Source organism: Pseudoliparis swirei, chromosome 10, assembly GCF_029220125.1.
Source record: "Pseudoliparis swirei isolate HS2019 ecotype Mariana Trench chromosome 10, NWPU_hadal_v1, whole genome shotgun sequence".
Taxonomy (NCBI): domain Eukaryota; kingdom Metazoa; phylum Chordata; class Actinopteri; order Perciformes; family Liparidae; genus Pseudoliparis; species Pseudoliparis swirei.
The window spans coordinates 4,991,237-5,010,414 of record NC_079397.1 but is presented as its reverse complement, the minus strand read 5'-3'; the positions used below and the strand labels follow the sequence as shown (position 1 = coordinate 5,010,414).

At 47.2% G+C, this 19,178-nt stretch overlaps 1 protein-coding gene across 2 annotated transcripts; it reads left to right on the top strand.

Moving 5' to 3' along the window:
- The first annotated feature begins 318 nt into the window (after positions 1 to 318).
- Positions 319 to 17,618, top strand: gnai1 (guanine nucleotide binding protein (G protein), alpha inhibiting activity polypeptide 1). 2 transcript variants are annotated; one of them, XM_056424937.1, is made up of 9 exons: positions 319 to 788; positions 9,652 to 9,694; positions 12,031 to 12,172; positions 12,473 to 12,630; positions 13,412 to 13,540; positions 14,756 to 14,885; positions 15,031 to 15,184; positions 15,646 to 15,842; positions 16,431 to 17,618. In XM_056424937.1, the coding sequence occupies exons 1-8, from the start codon at positions 671 to 673 to the stop codon at positions 15,834 to 15,836; spliced, it is 1,065 nt and encodes a 354-aa protein (XP_056280912.1). In that variant the 5' UTR covers positions 319 to 670; the 3' UTR covers positions 15,837 to 15,842; positions 16,431 to 17,618. The 2 variants fall into 2 exon arrangements, with proteins under 2 accessions (XP_056280912.1, XP_056280913.1); XM_056424938.1 differs by lacking the exon at positions 319 to 788 and adding an exon at positions 3,579 to 3,648.
- Positions 17,619 to 19,178: the final 1,560 nt, after the last annotated feature.

Here is a 19,178-nt window from a genome sequence, read left to right as displayed (position 1 = left end):
TGTACAAAATGCACAAAGTGCAATGCCAGTCAATACCATCGACCTGCTGGGTGGTGAGTGCACCACTTACATTATGTTCTAAATATTAGTTAGTGTGTTATTGGTATTTTATATTATGAATATATATGTTTTTTAGAAGTAATGGTATTCCAACAGAGTATATACAATATTGAAGAGAATGTTTGCAAATCGTAAATTTTGTTTTTGTACGAGGTTTACTGGAAATGACACTTTTATTGTGAAAGACCAGACCGGAAGTAGATGTTCGCCGCTGACGGCGCACACGGAGCAGCCCTCTCTCTCCAGTTGAAGCCGTACCTACAATACTAGCAGTCGCCGCCGCAACGAATGGAGGCGAACGGGTGGAGGAGACATCATTAATGAATTGTTTCGTTCTTCAAACGTCTTTCCCTCGGATTCAAGGAGGATTTTAACCCGACAGAAATCCCCCCGCTGGCTCGAAGAAAACGCCGCGCCATTTTTTTTGGGGCGAAAAAAGTCGAAATCCTTTTCATTTCTTCTGAAACAGATCTGCCTGTCATTTCAACACCCCAAAAAAAAAGGGCGTGTGTGCGGAGTGAAGGCAGTTTTAACCATTTAATGTGGGTATATATGGTATTTTAGATCTTTTTTTTTAACACCACCTGGGTCTGAAGGACCACAGTCGAGGATGGGATGCACGCTGAGCACAGAGGACAAGGCGGCGGTGGAGCGAAGCAAGATGATCGACAGGAACCTGCGGGACGACGGGGAGAAGGCGGCCAGGGAGGTCAAGCTGCTGCTGCTCGGTAAGGAAGGAGGTGGAGGTGGAGGAAAGGGGGGGGGGGGGCGAAGACTCCGGCACGGTAGACGAACTTCGCCGTTTGTCGAAGACTCGGTACGGTAGACGAACTTCGCTGTGTGTTCGCTCAGCTCGGAGGCGACGCGGGGCGCGAACCCCAACATGAGTGTTCTTAAGGTGGCGTCAGTTGTGATAATTCAATTCCGCATACTCTCTTCCCCTCCTCTCCTCTCTCCTTGCTAGCTTTAATTAGTTTACCGTCAACTCTGGTCACTGAATGCATCATGATTTTTAATTTGCAAGCCCCCTCCCCCCCAAAAAAGCTAAACATTATTAACCAATATATGTGTTAAAAAAAAAGAACAACTATTTGGTTTATATCCAATTAATTCAGTTTTTCCAGACACATTTTTCTCTTCTTTCCTATTTCCTTGCTGTTGGCATTGGTTCCCTTCAGCCGCCCGCCTGTGTAAACCATTTATTGACCAAGCCCATTCAACAATGGCTCATTTCCTCTGGTCTAGTCCAGTGCTATGCAGTTTAATAGGCCTGTGGCACATTAGGGGCCCGGGCCAGCCCACTGGGACCGGAAACTTCACTGGGTCCACTCACTTTGGGACGGTTGAAGGTCCTATCGGATAAACAGTGGCTTTTTTAGTCTTTCTCTCGCAGCGTTCATACGTTTTTTGAAAACCACATTGAATACATGGTTTCCTTGTCTTGTTCTCATCTCAATTTCAGTAATGACAAACAAAAAGAGAGAGAGAGAGATGGCTGAAAAAAGAACAAACATTGCGCAACAAATGAAAAAAAACGATTAAATCTAATTTAGTTAGAGGCCTCATAAGCATTGGCATTCAAATGGCAACCATTTAAACTAAATTGTCATTGATCGACTTGACGTAGCACGTCGATGTGATTATAGTTGCCTGGTGACCCCTCTCATTACCGTTGGTAGCAGCCAATAATGACTGACTTTTTGTGGACCGGACCATTTTTTTTAAAACGCTCAAGAATGCCTTTTTTATTTATTTTTATAAATGCATATATCCAATTTTTTTTAATCAACCATATGAATGTCAATTTGATTCTTTCCTGATTGTAATTTCTTGGATCCATCGCTGCCCCCCCCCCCCCCCCCTGTGCATTGATTGCATTTACAAGAAGAAGAAAAAAACAGCCATGTGCAAATTCGCGGCCTCGCCGGCACGTTGGGGGAACACTGTTGTCCTTGTAAATAGAGACCGCGGGCGAAGAAACTTTTCCATCGCCCCCTCGGGGGGGGGGCCGAGCTTTGGGGAAATGTTGACATGCACACACACAGTGCATGTGGGTGACCAGGACCCAACGCCAGGTACTCGCCTCATAAGAGCTGCTCTTATGTTCCGCGCCTACGCATAAAGTGTGTAGTGTGCAGTGTTCGACGTTGGTGTTGCTTTGTGTTGCACGCGTGTGCTCCCCACAGGTGCACCGCATTCCTCAGGTGCTCCTGGCGTCCAGACGGGGCGTGCTGATTTTGAAGCGAACAAGTCGGGTCAAGTTTCTGCCGTCGGGAGGATCCTGACTTTTCGTGGCAGTCGTGCGCCAACTCGTGCGGCCGCCTTCGGGGGTCGGTGTCCCGACTCCTGCCGTTAGTGTTCTGGGACACACACACACACACACACACGGCTGGGTTCACCGGGAGAAAGGAAAAGGGGGGGCTGTAATATGAGAATGTTGCTACTGACTAAAGCATTAAAAATGAAAAGGCAGAGAGAGAGAGACTCAGTGGGGGGGTGAGTTGTTTACCTTGCTGATATAAACACTGGAAATATACTGTTTCAGAGTTGTTAATACATTTTTTTTGAAGTGAGGGTGGTAGAGATGTGTCGTATGCACCGAGACGCACAGGCGTGTCGATATCCGTGTGTTTAAGGCAGACCTTATTTTTTCTTAATAATCTTTTTGCCTCTGGTAAGTTGTTTTTTGGCGGCTGTTTTGTTGTTGTAAATTACAGGCAGATGTGGCATCTGTAATGTGAAATCATTACGCTGATGTAAACCAACATTTGCATGCCCATTATTTGGATCTCCTGGAGTCTCCGTGTCCGGCGGCTCAGGTGTCTTTGGATGCAACGGGACCGGGATCTCTTTCCTTTTTTTCTTTTTTCACCGAAAAAACTGAACACAATTCTCATTTAGCTCTCCGTCTTTTAATTGGCTCTCATTTCTTTTCCACCATCTCCCGGACCTAATTTTCCGACTATTCATATCTACATGCTAAAATAGATTACAATCTCCTCAGCCTAATTACTCTTTCTATAGCTGTCGTGCAACTGTGGGAAGATTTTTTTAAATTTAATAATAATCCTTTTGCCTTCGTCTAACATTTTCTCTCTCTCTCTCCCTCTCTCTCTCTTTGACAAACATGTAGTGCAGCATGGCTGTGTCACTCATCTTAAATTTGGATATGGCGGGGGGCACAATCAAAGCAGCTAAATTATTCGCACTCTGATCCCGCTGTCGGCATCATTAGACATTCGCTCTGTGCCAGTGTGTGTGTGTGTGTGTGGGGGAAACAATCTTTTTAGCCATCGATTCCTCTTTTGGGTGGATCGATCCCTCCGGTAGTTTCCCCTTGTGGGAAGCACTGCTGGAATTCTTCACGAGTGACTCATACTTAAATCCTCCTCCTCCTCCCCCTCCAGAGGGGAGAGGAAGTGGATCGTGAGTGAGAGGAACCATATATAATAATGGGAAAACGATTGTACGACACAGAGAGAATGTAAAAGAGGAAGCGGGACGTGGGAATGAGAGCGCGCCGCGTTGGGCTGATGCGGCGTCACGAATGCCGATGGGAAGTTGAGCCCTCGACTTCCACACCGCCAGGTTCTGGTCCTCACTGCCCAACGTCTCCTGGTGGCAAAAGATCTGCGTTTTAAGACAGAAACATAGCGGTGTGGGTGTGGACATGTTGGCTGACCCCCACCGGCGTATCCTCGTGTCCTTGAGCTGCAGCCGGAGAAGGAGACACCTTTTGGCCACTTTAACTTTGGCTGTTCTGCTTATTCTCCAAGTCTGGGCCGCTCCAAGACGGATTATTTTATTCTTCTTTAAATCGTGGTCTAACTTTTAAATCACCAATTTTAAAACCAGCTAAACTTGAGTTTAATTCTCACTTCAAAAATCGATTTACGTTGCACTGAAACGTTAAACTCCAATTCAAGATGTGACCCGGTATTAACGTTGAACTCTCGGGAGGTTTAACTCTTTATATGCCTGTTTTAAAAATTGATTGGGCAAAAATAATCGAATCCAATTTATATTTACACAACGGAGATTCTGCCGACATTGAAATCTGTACCGACTCGTTTTAAAGAGGATTACATCACGTTGGTGAGAAGTAGCTGCTCTGGAAATGAAGACGGCTCGGGAACCACCTCGACCACATCGGTCTCCGTGCGGCCATTGTTCCCCAAGCTCGTCCTGGGAAGAGCAACCAAGAGGAGTTTCCAGGAAAATAAAAGACGTGTTTGCGGTTTGGTAGATAGTGAAGGCTTTGTTCCCTGTAGAAGAAGAAAAAAAAACCTTTTTTTTTTTTTACTGAAGGGGGTAAGCTTGCATTTTCCTAAAATAGTTTTGAACCGCCAGAAACAGAAACCAGCTGCTCCAGTGGTTTTGGGGTGGGCGTATCAAAGCTGTGGGTGTGTAACATGACTCTGCATGAGGACCGACAGGTCAGGCCTGTGGTGCTATGTAACCCGTAAAGGGGGGGTTGTGTGTGTGTGTGTGTGACGACGACGACGTTTTCTGAAGGCTCGGACATGATCCACACCCTCATGATATCACCAGGAGACTGAAGACTAGAATTCATGGTATTCGTCCAGTTTTCCACCGCTGAGCGCTCCGAATGACGACGTGCCTGCAAAGTGGCGTTTACGTGAGGGCGGCCGCTCTGACACAAAGGAGCTGCTACACACTCCCTCAATGGTGCATCCAACACGGTTTATTTAGCCATCCTGACACGAGGTGACCTGGTTACTCCTGCCATTGAATTAAAGCAACAGGTCACTCAACCAAGCCTCATTTATACTTTAGATTGAAGGCATTTCTTTGCCAGTACAGTGAAGCTGATGACTGAAATGTTCTTTATTCGAGTTTTCAATTAAATGCGAGTTGGACTACTTTCATGATCGATTGATTTTGGGATTATTTTCTCAATTTAGTTATTTCAGCATTTATTTGGTCTGTGAAATGTCCAAAAACTGTGAAAAAAAACCTCACAACCTCCTAGAGTTATGCAATAACTTTATTTTTATATTATATTTATATTTTAAGCAATATATTTTTTAGAATATCTGTGCAGCTAAAACACAGTGATGTTTGTCGTTGTCGCAAAAACCATGATATCTCAAATAGATGCCGCTCCCCTTTGGTCGCAGTATCTTTTCTTAGCGAACCAAGCTATTAAAAAAAAAAAAGTCAGAAAGCAACGAGAAGTCCCACGACCCGAGGTCAGCGAAAACGTTCCTACTTTGAGCTCAAGTGTGAGCTCGCGGCCGGCCTCGAGTGAAGCGGTTGCCGTCCCCCCGGGGCGGCGAGAGGCTGCTTTGCTATATTATGGTCCGTTGGGGAAACTTGCCGGGATTCAAGCATCCAGGGCTGGTTATTTTTGGGGCCCTCGGAGCCCATCGCCGCCACCGCCCTCCTCCGGGGGCTCTCCGGCTCTCCAGCTCCCGCGAGGTGATACGTAATTAAAACAAAATGCCGCATCCAATTATCCCGAAAGGTGAGGAGCAGCGGCCGTCGCGCTGCAGCGGGACGCATGTTTACATCTTCAGTTTGAGTTCAACTCCTCATGGCATTTTAAAAATAATGTACACAAGTTTTTTTGTTTGTTTGTGGAGTTAGGTTTAACCCTCCTGTTACCTTCACATTTACTAACATATTTTACCCTCGGGGTCAATTTGACCCCAGCAATTAAAACCTCCAGAAAATTATTAGAATTAATATTGTTTCCCAAGTTTAAGTGTGAGGTACTTTATGTTTGTTTGTTGACTACCTAAATAGCCCTTTAAATATATAAAAAAGTTGATATTTCTTATATGTTTGACACAGTGAAAAACAGCCTGGGGTCAAATTGACCCCAAAGAACACCGACATTAAACATTGAATGGGGTCAAATTGACCCGAAAGGTAACAGGAGGGTTAAGCGGACGATTTGACATGACGCAAGAGCAAAGCATCTCGTCTCCGCTGACGCCGTCGCGATCGAGCCGATAGCGGTGGACTTAGTGATATGATTCCACTTCCTCTTAATCTGTTCCGAGAGACGAGCTGTGGTCGGGGGGGGGGTCAGAGGAGCCTCCTCTCAGCCTCCACGGCCGCAACGTGAGGACACCGAGTGCACATTAGTGGAGCTAATGTGGTTAACGGTAATAACCCATCAGGGGATGAATATGGTTCTGATGAATATGGATCATGAGGTCCCGGCAGCTGGCTTTGATTTGTAAAAGAAAACTTTCTTTCTTTTTTTTTTTTTTTATACAAGGGACTGGTTACAGTTGAGGGGGGAGGAAATTAGCAGAATAGATAGATAGATAGATATATACTTTATTAATCCCCAAGGGGAAATTTGTCGAGTCAGTAGCAGCAACACACAAGAATAAAAAAAAAAATATATAAGAAGGGTTAGGGTGATCTGGCAAGAGGTGAACTGTTGTAGAGCCTCATAGTTGTCGGCAGGAATGTTCTCCTGTATCTCTCCTTGTGGCAGCGGAGCGTGAGGAGACGTCTGGAGAAAGTACTCCTCTGTCCCTGTAGGAGGTGGTGGAGAGGGTGGTCCGGGTTGTCCAATATGGACACCAGTTTCTTCAACGTCCTCCTCTCCACCACCTGTTCCAGGTGCTCCAGCTGGCAGCCGATGATGGAGCCAGCCTTCCTAACCAGTTTGTTAAGACGGCTGGTGTCACCGGCTCGATGCTGCTCCCCAGCAGACAATGGCAAAGTGCAGCACTGGCCACAACCGACTGGTAGAATAACTCCAGCATCTTGCTGCACACGTTGAAGGATCGAAGCTTTCTCAGGAAAAAGAGTCGACTCATCCCCTTCTTGTACACAGCGTTGATGTTGGCCTTCCAGTTCAGTCGGCTGTCGATGGAGACGCCCAGGTACTTGTACTCCTCCACCATGTCCACGTCCACTCCCAGGACACTCAGAGGTGTAGGAGCTGTCGCCTTCCTCCTGAAGTCCACCACCATCTCTCTGGTCTTGGCCACGTTCAGCCGCAGGTGGTTCTCATCGCCCACTTTACAAAGTCACTCACCACTGCCCTGTACTCCTCCTCCCGTCCATCCCTAATACACCCGACCACTGCAGAGTCATCAGAGTACTTCTGCAGATGGCATGACTCCGTGTTGTACTGGAAGTCACTGGTGTACAGGGTGAAGAGGAAGGAGACAGAACAGTTCCTGTGGGGCTCAACATCACTGACCACCGTTCCAGACAGCACACGGCCCATTCTGACAAACTGTGGTCTGCCTGTGAGGTAGTCAGTGATCCAGGAGATGGTGGACGGCGTCCACACCGGGCCACTCGCAGCTTCTCACTCAGCAGCAGTGGCTGGATGGTGTTAAATGCACTGGAGAAGTCAAAGAAAGTGACTCTCACAGAGACACCGGTTCCATCCAGGTGCGACTGAGCTCGTTGCAGCAGGTAGATGATGGCGTCGTCCACTCCCACATGAGGCTGGTAAGCAAATTGCAGAGGGTCCAACGATGATTTCACCTGCGGCCGGAGGTGGGCCAAGACCAGCCTCTCCAGCACCTTCATCACATGGGAGGTGAGGGCGACCGGTCGGTAGTCGTTGAGGCCAGATGGTGCTGACTTCTTTGGGACAGGGACCAGGCACGGCGTCTTCCACAGCACCGGGACTTCCCCAGCCTCAGGCTGAGGTTGAAGAGGCGCTGCAGGACACCAGACAGCTGGGTGGCGCAGGTCTTTAGGACCCTGGGGCTGATGCCATCAGGACCTTCAGCTCTGCGCTGGTGTAGTTTCTCCAGCTGTCTTCTCACCTGGTCAGTCGTCACAGAGAGAGGGAGTAACGTGGAGGAGCCCATTGTTATTGAGGGCTCGGTGGATGTGCAGCTCAGCAGGGGGACAGAGGGAGGAGGTGTTTGGGAGGTGTGATGTGTGGAGGAGACGGGGGAGGGCTGTGAACTGAACCTATTGAAAAAACAGTTCAGCTCGTTGGCCCTCTCCAGGAGCCCCTGGCTGTCTCCCTCCACCTTGAAGCCAGTTATCTGCTTCATGCCAGACCACACCTCCCTTGTGTTGTTCAGCTGGAGTTTGGCCTCCAGCTTCCTCCTGTAGGAGTCCTTGCCCTCCCTGAGCTTCACCTTTAGGTTGCGCTGGGCTTTCCTCAGCTCATCCCTGTCTCCAGACCTGAAAGCAGCTTTCTTCATGTTAAGAAGCGCCTTCAGGTCCCTGGTGATCCAGGGCTTGTTGTTGGGGAAGCAGCGCACAGTCCGTGATGGGATGGTGGTGTGTTCACAGAACTTGATGTATTCCGTGATGCAGTCCACACAGCACATCCCAGTCCGTTGACTCGAAGCAGTCCTGTAGAGCGTCGTTAGCCTCCAGAGACCACCTCCTCACAGTCCTGGTGGTCACCGGCAGCCTCTTCACCAGAGGAACATACCTGGGTGTCAGCCGGACCAGGTCATGATCAGACCTGCCGAGGGGGGGAAGGGCAGTGGCGCTGTATGCGTCCTTAGTATTAGCATACAGCAAGTCCAGAGTTTTATTGTTCCTTGTTGGGCAGTCTATGTATTGATGGAAGGTTGGCAGAGCTTTTCCAATGTGGTGTGGTTAAAGTCACCAGTGATAGCCATGAATGCTCCAGGCTGATGATTCAGCAGAGCAGACACAGTGGAGTGGATGGTGTCCACAGCTTCCTCAGCGTCAGCTGATGGCGGCATTTACGACAACCACAATCCTGAAGTGGAGCTGAATGTGGTTATGATAATAACCCATCAGGGGATGAATATGGTTCTGATGAATATGGATCATGAGGTCCCGGCAGCTGGCTTTGATTTGTAAAAGAAAACTTTCTTTCTTTCCTTTTTTTTTTTTTTTTTTATACAAGGGACTGGTTACAGTTGAGGGGGGAGGAAATTAGCAGAATACATAATGGCCCCAGTTGAGGCCAACACACACACACACACACGCTCCTCAGGTGACTGTGGCCTCACATGAGAGATGTCCTGGATATGGAGAGAACGGTTGCCATGGCGCTGTGACGTTGGAGAGGTCCGCTATTCAGTTTTTTTTGTTTTTTTTAAAAATCGTGGTATTGTCTGATTGGCCAATCGGGCTCCGGCTCCGAGGGCCCTGAGCCGGGTTTTTTTTCTTTCTGGCACATCACAACTCCGTCAACTCCACTCAAACGAAAAGAAAATGCGCCGCCGCAGTGTGTCGGGCTCACGCCGCCACAACAGTTGCAATGGCGCCGCTACACGCAAAGACGGCCGCCGCGTTGACGGGAAAGAGGGACGCCCGTTTCCAGTTTCGACGGCTCTTCTTTTTTTTTTTTTTCGTGACCGCCGAAGCACTCGCTCTGCGGTTTCTCGGTTCTCCTTTCGCCGTGGGAGGTTCTTTGCTCCGGTTTCATACCCGCGGTTCCTTCGCCACGCCATTTGGACCCATTAGATTATTGTGCAATAACATCGTGAGTGCTCTCCTTTCTCTTTTTTTTTTTTTAAAGGAAGTGAGCCGAGTCTCGCACGCGGGCTTAAAAAGACGTGCCGAGAAAAGCACTCTACTCGTTACGGGCAACATTAACCTCGTGAAATGTTTCCACTGCGTAATGAACTTGTCTTTCGTCTCCTGCAGGTGCCGGCGAATCGGGGAAGAGCACGATCGTCAAGCAGATGAAGTGAGTCGCCGTGGTTACGCACGCCGAACACACCGAGCCATCGAAACGGCGCGTCGACAACGTCTCGACACAAAACGGCGTCGAGCGCCAGGCGCGCTTTTTATTTAGAGTGCTGGGTTGTCTCGTGCATCATAGGTCACCACGACAACACGCGTGTGCCTGTTCGTACAACACGCGTGTGCCTGTTTGTACAACACGCGTGTGCCTGTTCGTACAACACGTGTGTGCCTGTTCGTACAACACGCGTGTGCCTGTTCGCTCAACACGCGTGTGCCTGTTCGCTCAACACGCGTGTGCCTGTTCGTACAACACGCGTGTGCCTGTTCGCTCAACACGCGTGTGCCTGTTCGTACAACACGTGTGTGCCTGTTCGTACAACACGCGTGTGCCTGTTCGCTCAACACGCGTGTGCCTGTTCGCTCAACACGCGTGTGCCTGTTCGTACAACACGCGTGTGCCTGTTCGTACAACACGCGTGTGCCTGTACGAACAACACGCGTGTGCCTGTTCGTACAACACGCGTGTGCCTGTACGAACAACACGCGTGTGCCTGTTCGTTCAACACGCGTGTGCCTGTACGAACAACACGCGTGTGCCTGTTCGTACAACACGCGTGTGCCTGTACGAACAACACGCGTGTGCCTGTACGAACAACACGCGTGTGCCTGTTCGTACAACACGCGTGTGCCTGTTCGTACAACACGCGTGTGCCTGTACGAACAACACGCGTGTGCCTGTTCGTACGTCAGGGTTCGTACGGTCATGGAAAACCTGGAGAAGTCATGGAATTTTAAAATGGTCATTTCCAGGCCAGGAAAAGTCATGGAAAAATCTTAAATCACAAAAGTTTAGTAAAAGTCACGGAGATTTGTTCTAATCACATGTTCATTTCCGCGGAGTTTGAAATAATGAATGTTTTAGAAAGGAAGACGCTCAAAATATAAACCGGCACACGCTCTCTTACTGGCGGCTCAATATTTTTTTCCGCGTTGCAAGTGAACGCACCTTAACTGGGAAGTTCGCTAGTCATTTGTTGAATTTAATGTTTACTGTATGCTTTGTAATTCACATTGTTTAAATACTAAATGTTCTCACCTTTTCATGTATAAACCGAGATTTCAGTTTTGTCATGGAAATTTGGTTTAAAGTCCTGGAAATCCATCGGTCAGAATGTGTCAGAACCCTGGTACGTCCTCCACCCCATAGGAACCACGTTTCTCAGCCATCGGCGAACAAACACGTCACATGCACTGTTCTTCTTCTGTGACGTATATTGTCGCTTTAAACCAGTATAAATGTCATTTTAATCACAACGATGACGTCGTTATCTCACGTGTGCTGAGATGTGACGGCACAGTACCCGTCTGGTTTAGGGAGATGGTTTATCCTCACGATGCAGATCACGTAAACGTGTTGATGGCTGGTGAGAGCTGCCGTCTTTTTTGTTGCTTTTCTTTCTAGTCTAGGAAAAATCCGATGAAAAGACATTTTTAGTCGGGGTAAAAAAATAACAGGCAATTTGAAAACGTCACTTTCTGATGACGCGCATTTTAGCAGATGAATCGATGATGAAAAAGTAGAAGAGTTGCAGCTCCAGAACCACTTTAGTTTTATGCTCACCTTTACATTTTGCACTCCGTTCCCATTTGTGTGAGATTTGTTGACGACGAAAAATATAGAATCAATCAAAACGCCAGTAACACAACACATTAATATCCAGGTCGAGATAATAGACTGTATATATATATATATGTTATATTATATATAACCATCTCTTATACATATATATATATGTTATATTATATATAACCATCTCTTATATATATTATATATATGTTATATTATATATAACCATCTCTTATACATATATATATAATATATATATGTTATATTATATATGACCATCTCTTATACATATATATATCTAATATATATATTATATATATAATGTATGTTTATGTCCAGTCAAAAGCATTTATTTTAAGATAATAACTTTACAATGTGGGGATGCAGAGTCTCAACTGTAGAAAAAAAAGCTCTATTTTCTGAGGATGATCATAATTTAAGCTGCAATAAATGAGGTCGGAGCCTTTGTGGCCTGACTATATCTCTGCAAATTTTACAATGAGCATGAAAAGTCCGGAGTATTGAGAGAGATATTTAATAACAGCCGAGGAGGAAAATAAATAATTTCTCAGGATGCCGTTAAAGAAAATGTTTAAAAAACGCAGACGTCACGCAGCCCGGGAGAATCGACTGCTCACCAGGTTTTCTTTTTGTTGTTGGAGGTTTCCCCCCCTTTTTTTTTTTTTTTTTAAATGATATTTTTCCTGCAGGATCATCCACGAGGCCGGCTACTCAGAAGAGGAATGCAAGCAGTACAAGGCGGTGGTCTACAGCAACACCATCCAGTCCATCATCGCCATCATCAGAGCCATGGGCCGCCTCAAGATCGACTTCGGAGACGCCGCCAGAGCTGTGAGTAAAAGGGAGAGAGAGAGAGGGCGCTGAGTGGGTTTTTAGAGTAGAAAACGGACGTGAGTCTGCGGCGTTGGGGAGAGAGAGAGCGGTCGGCCAAATGCATTCTGGGAAAAGAGTCTTTGAATGGAGCCGGAGGTGTTTTCAGAGCAAAGAGCCGAGAGAGAGGAGGGGGAGGGGGAACAAATCATCTCGTCCTTCGGTGACCGGCCGCTCGGCAGCGGGCCCGGGTCAACGGTGATGCCGGTCGAATGACTTTTCCCCCCCGGTTGATTTACGGCCGTGACTCCTCCCCTCCAGGACGACGCGCGGCAGCTGTTTGTGCTGGCGGGCTCGGCGGAGGAAGGCTTCATGACGGGGGAGCTGGCCGGAGTCATCAAGCGGCTGTGGAAGGACCGGGGCGTCCAGGTCTGCTTCGGCCGCTCCCGCGAATATCAGCTCAACGACTCGGCGGCATAGTGAGGAACGCACGCACGCACACACACACACACACACACACACACGTAAACAAAGTCATCCGATGAAAGCGCACAGGGGTACCAAAAAGAAATAGCTGTCGTTCTACTGCGAGCGCCCTCGTGCCAAGCCCCAGGAGCGGCGGCCGCGAAGACGACTTCAATCTCTGACCTCGCACCTCGGCGCGGGAACATTAGTCGAACGCCCCAAAAGCGAGCGAGAACATCTTCTTCTCCTCCTTTTTGTTCCTCTATTGCTCAAGAGCCCTCGGCGTCCTGACCAATGACATCATCGCAAGGCAGAGCCGAGGAAAAGCTTTCCTCCTCGCCGTCCTCTTTTTGGCCTTTTTTCCCGTAATCGGCTCCCCTCACGAAGAGGAAACGCCGCCGCTGAACCTCGTGCGGTTTGTTTTTTTGGCTTGGTGCCTTTTAGGTGATTATCAAAAGGCTTGTTTGAAGGAAAGGGGAGATTACGTCGTGTGTCTGCTAACGACTAGAGGTCACTAATCTCTCCCGCTGTCAGGGGTCAGCAGTGACCTTGAGCGGTTACAGGTGTGACACACAGCAGACGTGGCCAAATATTTAAACGTCAAGACCGGGGAAATGAAAAGAATAGTGGAACGATTCAAACTCATTAAAGAGAAATAAAAGAAACCTTTAATTTATCATAATGTGTCATATGACATAAATATGGAACCCAACATGGTTCATCACCGTTTGTTCGACCTCTGACACATTTTCTCCCGCTCTTCTCACTCTCTTTCCGTTCGTGTCCTCCTCTCAGCTACCTGAACGATCTGGACAGGATATCCCAGGCCACCTACATCCCGACCCAGCAGGATGTCCTGAGGACTCGAGTCAAAACCACCGGCATCGTGGAGACCCACTTCACGTTCAAGGACCTGCACTTCAAGTGAGAATTCCTCTTCCTCGCTTCGCCTCAAAGCCTCTTTTTTCCCCCTCCTTTTTATTTCTTTGTTTCCACGCGATGAGCTTAAGAAGCGTTCCTTCCCGTCATTGACTCATTCCCTTTGTGCACCAACAGCTGTGTGTTGTGACACAAACGGTGAAGGTTGTGCGCACCGGCGATGAGTCAGTTGTGGCCCTCTATTTTTATAAAGAAGAGGGGGAAAAAAACACAGACAGGAAGTGGAGGCAGCAGGCCCGATGACATCATAGTACCAGAAGTTCTAGTATTGTTCTTGCATCTGATATTGTCCACACACACACGGCAGCACTAATGTTTCGCAACCCTCAGACGTGAGCCTGAATGCGGCGTCATGATGACGCACACGTGTCTCAGTGGTGGATCACAACACATTACAGCTCTTCTGTGGAGCGGCCATTGCTCAATGTCATGTGGGAATGACGCGGCAGTGTGTCCCCGACCGCGTTGAATACCAAAAGCAAAGCATTTGCTCGTCGTGGTTCCAGTTTGATGATGATGGGAAAAAAAATTTAATGATACACGGTGCTGGCTGCCCTTAGTGAGCCAAAATGGCCATCTGTCACCCATTTAATGAATGGGTTGCACAATGATGGTCTTTAGGAATCCCCTCGCAGCAGGGCTGCCTTCAAAAAAAAGTATTTTCAGATCCACTCGAGCTAGTTGAGGCTTTTTCTGTTGGTTCCTTATCTCATCTGCATGTTTGTCTCTTTGGAATCGGATTTGAAAATGCTGATACATAAATAAATATATATATTTATATGTTATTATTATTATTATTTATTTATATTTATATATTTTAATTATTTATATATATATATATTTCTTTTTAAATTTATATATATATTAATTATATATATATATTTTAATTTTGTATGCGTTGTGTCTAGAACACAAGTTATAAGTCTGCTTCAGGTCTGAAAACGGTTTTCCCTCTATTACACAGTAATATGCATCGGCCGGTCACTTGAGTATCTGCACTGCTGGGATTGTATATGAAATAGTTTGTCAATTAACGAAAGACGAACCCTTTCTGTTTCCTCTCCCCTCTTATCCGTCTTCACTGAACACCAGAGCAGCCGGAGCGACCCGGTTCTATCCGTTTAGTTCACGCCTTGAGGTTTTAGTAAACTCGGCATGTATCGTGTGTGTAACGCTGAGGTGCGTCTGTCCTCCCTCCAGGATGTTCGACGTCGGCGGGCAGCGGTCCGAGAGGAAGAAGTGGATCCATTGCTTCGAGGGCGTGACCGCCATCATCTTCTGCGTGGCACTCAGCGACTACGACCTGGTGCTGGCCGAGGACGAGGAGATGGTGAGCGCCCCAGCCTCGTGTGTGTGTGTGTGTGACGTTGCCTGTGTTTACCGGGGATGGGTCAGTTGAGGAGGAGGAACCAGGTTTATGGCGGAACGCGGTGATTAACATATGTGTGTGTCTCCCCCCCCCCGCCCCTCCGCAGAACCGGATGCACGAGAGTATGAAGCTGTTCGACAGCATCTGCAACAACAAGTGGTTCACGGACACCTCCATCATCCTCTTCCTCAACAAGAAGGACCTGTTTGAGGAGAAGATCAAGAAGAGCCCTCTGACCATCTGCTACCCAGAATATGCCGGTAATTGCCATTTTAGTTGTTGTTGTTTACAACGTGAGAACCTGCAAGTTCAAATTGTGATAAAGGACTGGGGATGGTTTTTTTTCATGAAATGTATCTTATTTGACTGAGTACATCGATACTCCTGTCATATCTGTTTCTAAATATAATACGGCGGCTGGTTCTGAGCTTTGCATAAAGGCTGGAGCCAAAGGAAACACCCCCCCCCCCCCCCCCGGCGCCACCGCCGCCGCTTCTAGAGCTCAGTAATAATCATGTTGTACATCATTTGTTTAAAGAGGAAAGAAGTTGTAAAAACAGACTTTTATGACGCTCTGGACGTGACGTGGTGTTGACCAACAACAGAGGGCCGGGCCGCCGTCGGGTTTGGCGTCGGCGTCGAGCTCTGATGTGCAACAGATGCCTTTTGCCTCCCTTTTTTTAATAAGAATAACAGTGATGTCCCCGTCTGGTCCCCTCAGGCTCCAACACGTACGAGGAGGCGGCCGCCTACATCCAGTGTCAGTTCGAGGACCTGAACAAGAGGAAGGACACCAAGGAGATCTACACCCACTTCACCTGCGCCACGGACACCAAGAACGTGCAGTTCGTGTTCGACGCCGTCACCGACGTCATCATCAAGAACAACCTGAAGGACTGCGGCCTCTTCTGAGGCGCGGTAAGGAACTCCCCCTCGTCGTTATCGCCGCCGCTAATCATCATCATCATCATCGACTGAATGCGTGTTCAACGTGACAGGGGCGTGGGGGGGTTTTGCATTCTGACTTCTTTCTCTTTTTAAACTCCTTTTTTAAACAAATTATAAAGGTAGAAGCAAAAATGCTTATATATTCCTCTCCTAAATTATTATTATCAAATAAACCAGATAATTAATATACAATTAAGCAAAAGAATTAAAAAAATATGACATATATATTCTTTTTTATTTTATTCATTCTTTTTCTTTATAAAATAAAAAAATAAGGTGTGTGTGTATATATATATATTTTTTTTCTTTATTTTTTTTTTCTTTATAAAATAGAAAATAAGATATATATATACTTTTATTTATTTATTATTTTTATATTAATTATCTGATTTATTTGATAATAATAATTTAGGATAGGAATATATAAGCCTTTATATATTTATACATTTACATACATCTTCCATATACATACGTTTCAATCACACTTATAACCCTCAAAAATTGCACCGGTCGGCCCCCGCCCCTCATGTTTCTCCCCCTCTGCTCTTCTGTCCTCAGGCGGTGGAGCCAGTTTTATTGAGCATCTTTTGGCGAGGAAGACGAGAAGAGTCGGGAGGATCAGTCACGGACCAGTGCTGTACTATATGCCACTTTTAACAGCTTTAATTTATTTTTATTTGTTTTCGTCTTGGGACATTTTTAACCAGCGTTATGTCATTCGTGTAAGATGTTTGTATCATTGTTAAAAAAAAGCGTCGCCGCAACCACAAAAAAAAGAGAAGATGAAACAAGAAAGAAAAAAAATTTATTTTTCCTTTTTCTTTTTGTTTTGAGGACCAGGATGATGAATTCCATGTTTTTCGCTGTTCCTTCCGCAGCCGTCTCTGTGGAAAAAAGGAAGCTTTGTTGTCGGTGGAAATGCTTCTTTTCTTCCTTCCCTTCGACCACAAAAAAAAAGAGGGGAAGAAGAGGGCTCCGACTCCGAGTCCAGTCTGTTGGTACTTGTGCCTTCGCATGCCTTCTACTGCGGCCGCGGTCCCAGCGCTTGTTCTGTTGCCTGCTGAGTGGTTCTACACATTAAGAGGTCAACCTGTTCCCATACGTCGGTGTCCCCCCCCCCCCCCCACGCTATCTGTACGTCTGCACACCACTGAGCTACCTGGAGGAGGAGGAGGAGTTCCCTCTGGTCTGGCAGGAACATGGGTCTCCATGGTGACCGACACGTAGCCTCCTCCCATCCCCGCCCCCCCCCCAGCCATGACAATGGAGGGCCTTCTCTGGCCCGATCCCGCAGTACAATACTGAGCTGTATATTGTTACATGTGCCCCCGCACATCTTTTGGGGGGGTTCTGGTTTTCAAACTACAAAAATATCCATTCTTCCCAAATCGTTTTTTCGGAAAAATGGTTTTAGGCCTCGAGCTCATAATACGGCCGAGTGTTTAAAGTACAAAGACCAGGGTCGGCACGTTTTATTGTGTATTTTAATGTATTTGGAGGCGAGTTGGAGCGAGAGGGGGGGGGACGAAACCACGGGAAAAATGGATGAGAAGAGGATGAGGTCTGGAATGCTTTAAGGTTCAGGCCCCCGTTCCCGGGTCGAGCCGAGCCAAGAGGAATCCGGGATCTGTTCATATAAAGAAACTGCCACAATTGTCAATATATGTGTGTGTGTGTTCTCCGCGGACGGAGAACCTTTGTAGACTCATCTCCCTTATTTTGCTAATAAAAAAAACATTTACAAACCGTGTGGCGTCGCTGGCCTCATTACATGCATTTAATGCTTTAATCCAGCAGTTAATGAAGCATTTCTACACAAAGTGAAACTAAGTTATTGCTCTATTAGCCCCCCCTCCTCATCCCTTTTAACATCAGGCTGCTATCAGATGCAGAAATAACTCCCACTGTCATGCAACGCAAGATTTTCTTAAAATATATATAAATACATATATATTAATATGTTTATATATATATTAAAATAGACAAGTGACCTCCCGACCGTTAGTCCACATCTGGGCCTAGAACACGTGGCCTCGGCGAAAGAGTTAACGTGCACGTCCCCGATATGGAAACCGCGTTAATCTCATTTTCCTAACTGCTGACGGCCGTGACCCGCAGCGCTCCTCTGGACCGTCTTCCACCCATCGCGCGTCCCCACAACACACTTTGCATTGTAAATACGTCGTGGCGTGAGCCGTGAATAGCATCAGTGTTGTGTTCCCTCTGACGAGGCCTCGCGGGGGAGAGGAGGGACGAGGAGGCCGAGGGCCGCGAGCTGTGACCTTTTAATTTTTAAGAAAGTTTTATTCTCAAACGGCTTAAATACACATCCAGCTCTCGTAGCGTTCGTTTGGAGTCTCGTATCTGGTCCTCGGGCCACATTCCCTCTCCTTGTTGTTAATTGAGACTGATTGTGCTCCCAATTATTGTTGATACATTTCAGGTGTGTGTGTCATGTGACCACGGTCTATATAAGCTGATGCACCTGCAGATAATAAAGCGCTTGAGTACCATTCTTACAAACTGGCAACCAGTGTTGTTGTCCTCCCAAGTTTATATATGTCGAGTCGATACATGCAGTCAAGCTCTGCTTAACACGTGTTCCTCCATGTTTGTTTTACCCTCTCTGCCCACCTCCAACATGAGTTATCGCTAGAATTCTGAATTAAAGCGGCTTTAAAAGCACATTTTAGACACACAACATTGTGTTGAATTGAATAATAAGCATGTTTTATTGCTTATAGATCCAACTTGTGTTGGTAAGAGGAAGAAGAGCGACGCAGCCTCGCTTCAGAGACGTTTTAAGAAAAGAAAATCTAATTTGTGTGCGAAACCTTTCGCCTCTTTCTCTCCGATAGGGAATTCCACATTGTAAGTGATCGGGGCGCCACGAATACTTTACATGTGTTTGTTGTTTGCACACATCAACGCTGCTGCTTTGCCTCTCTGTAACCCCCCCCGCCCCCCCCCACCCCTTCACACACACACACACACACACACACCACCCCCCTCAAGGTTTGAGCTCCGGTCACAGCTCGACAGAAAGGTGACGGTGTGTAAAAGCAACACGGTGTGAGTGTGTGTGTGTGGGGGGAGTAAATAGATGGAACAATGGAGGCGTTATTCCCGTGTTGGTCCGCCGCTGTGTTTGCCGTCTGCTCTCCTCTCAGTCGCTCTGGGGGCACACGCTATTTGGCAACGGAGATAAGACGAGCTTATCAGGCCCGCAGCGTGCCGGACAGGACGCATTGTAACACCAGGACACACACACACACACACACACTCTGTGCTGCACATTCTTCCACG

What these genes read in the sequence shown, in the direction of transcription:
- gnai1 (XM_056424937.1), top strand. Translation starts at nt 671, where the DNA reads ATGGGATGCACGCTGAGCACAGAGGACAAGGCGGCGGTGGAGCGAAGC. An exon ending in ACGATCGTCAAGCAGATGAA is followed by an intron (nt 9,695 to 12,030) that starts GTGAGTCGCCGT and finishes TTTTTCCTGCAG; the next exon opens with GATCATCCACGAGGCCGGCT. An exon ending in TTCAAGGACCTGCACTTCAA is followed by an intron (nt 13,541 to 14,755) that starts GTGAGAATTCCT and finishes TCCTCCCTCCAG; the next exon opens with GATGTTCGACGTCGGCGGGC.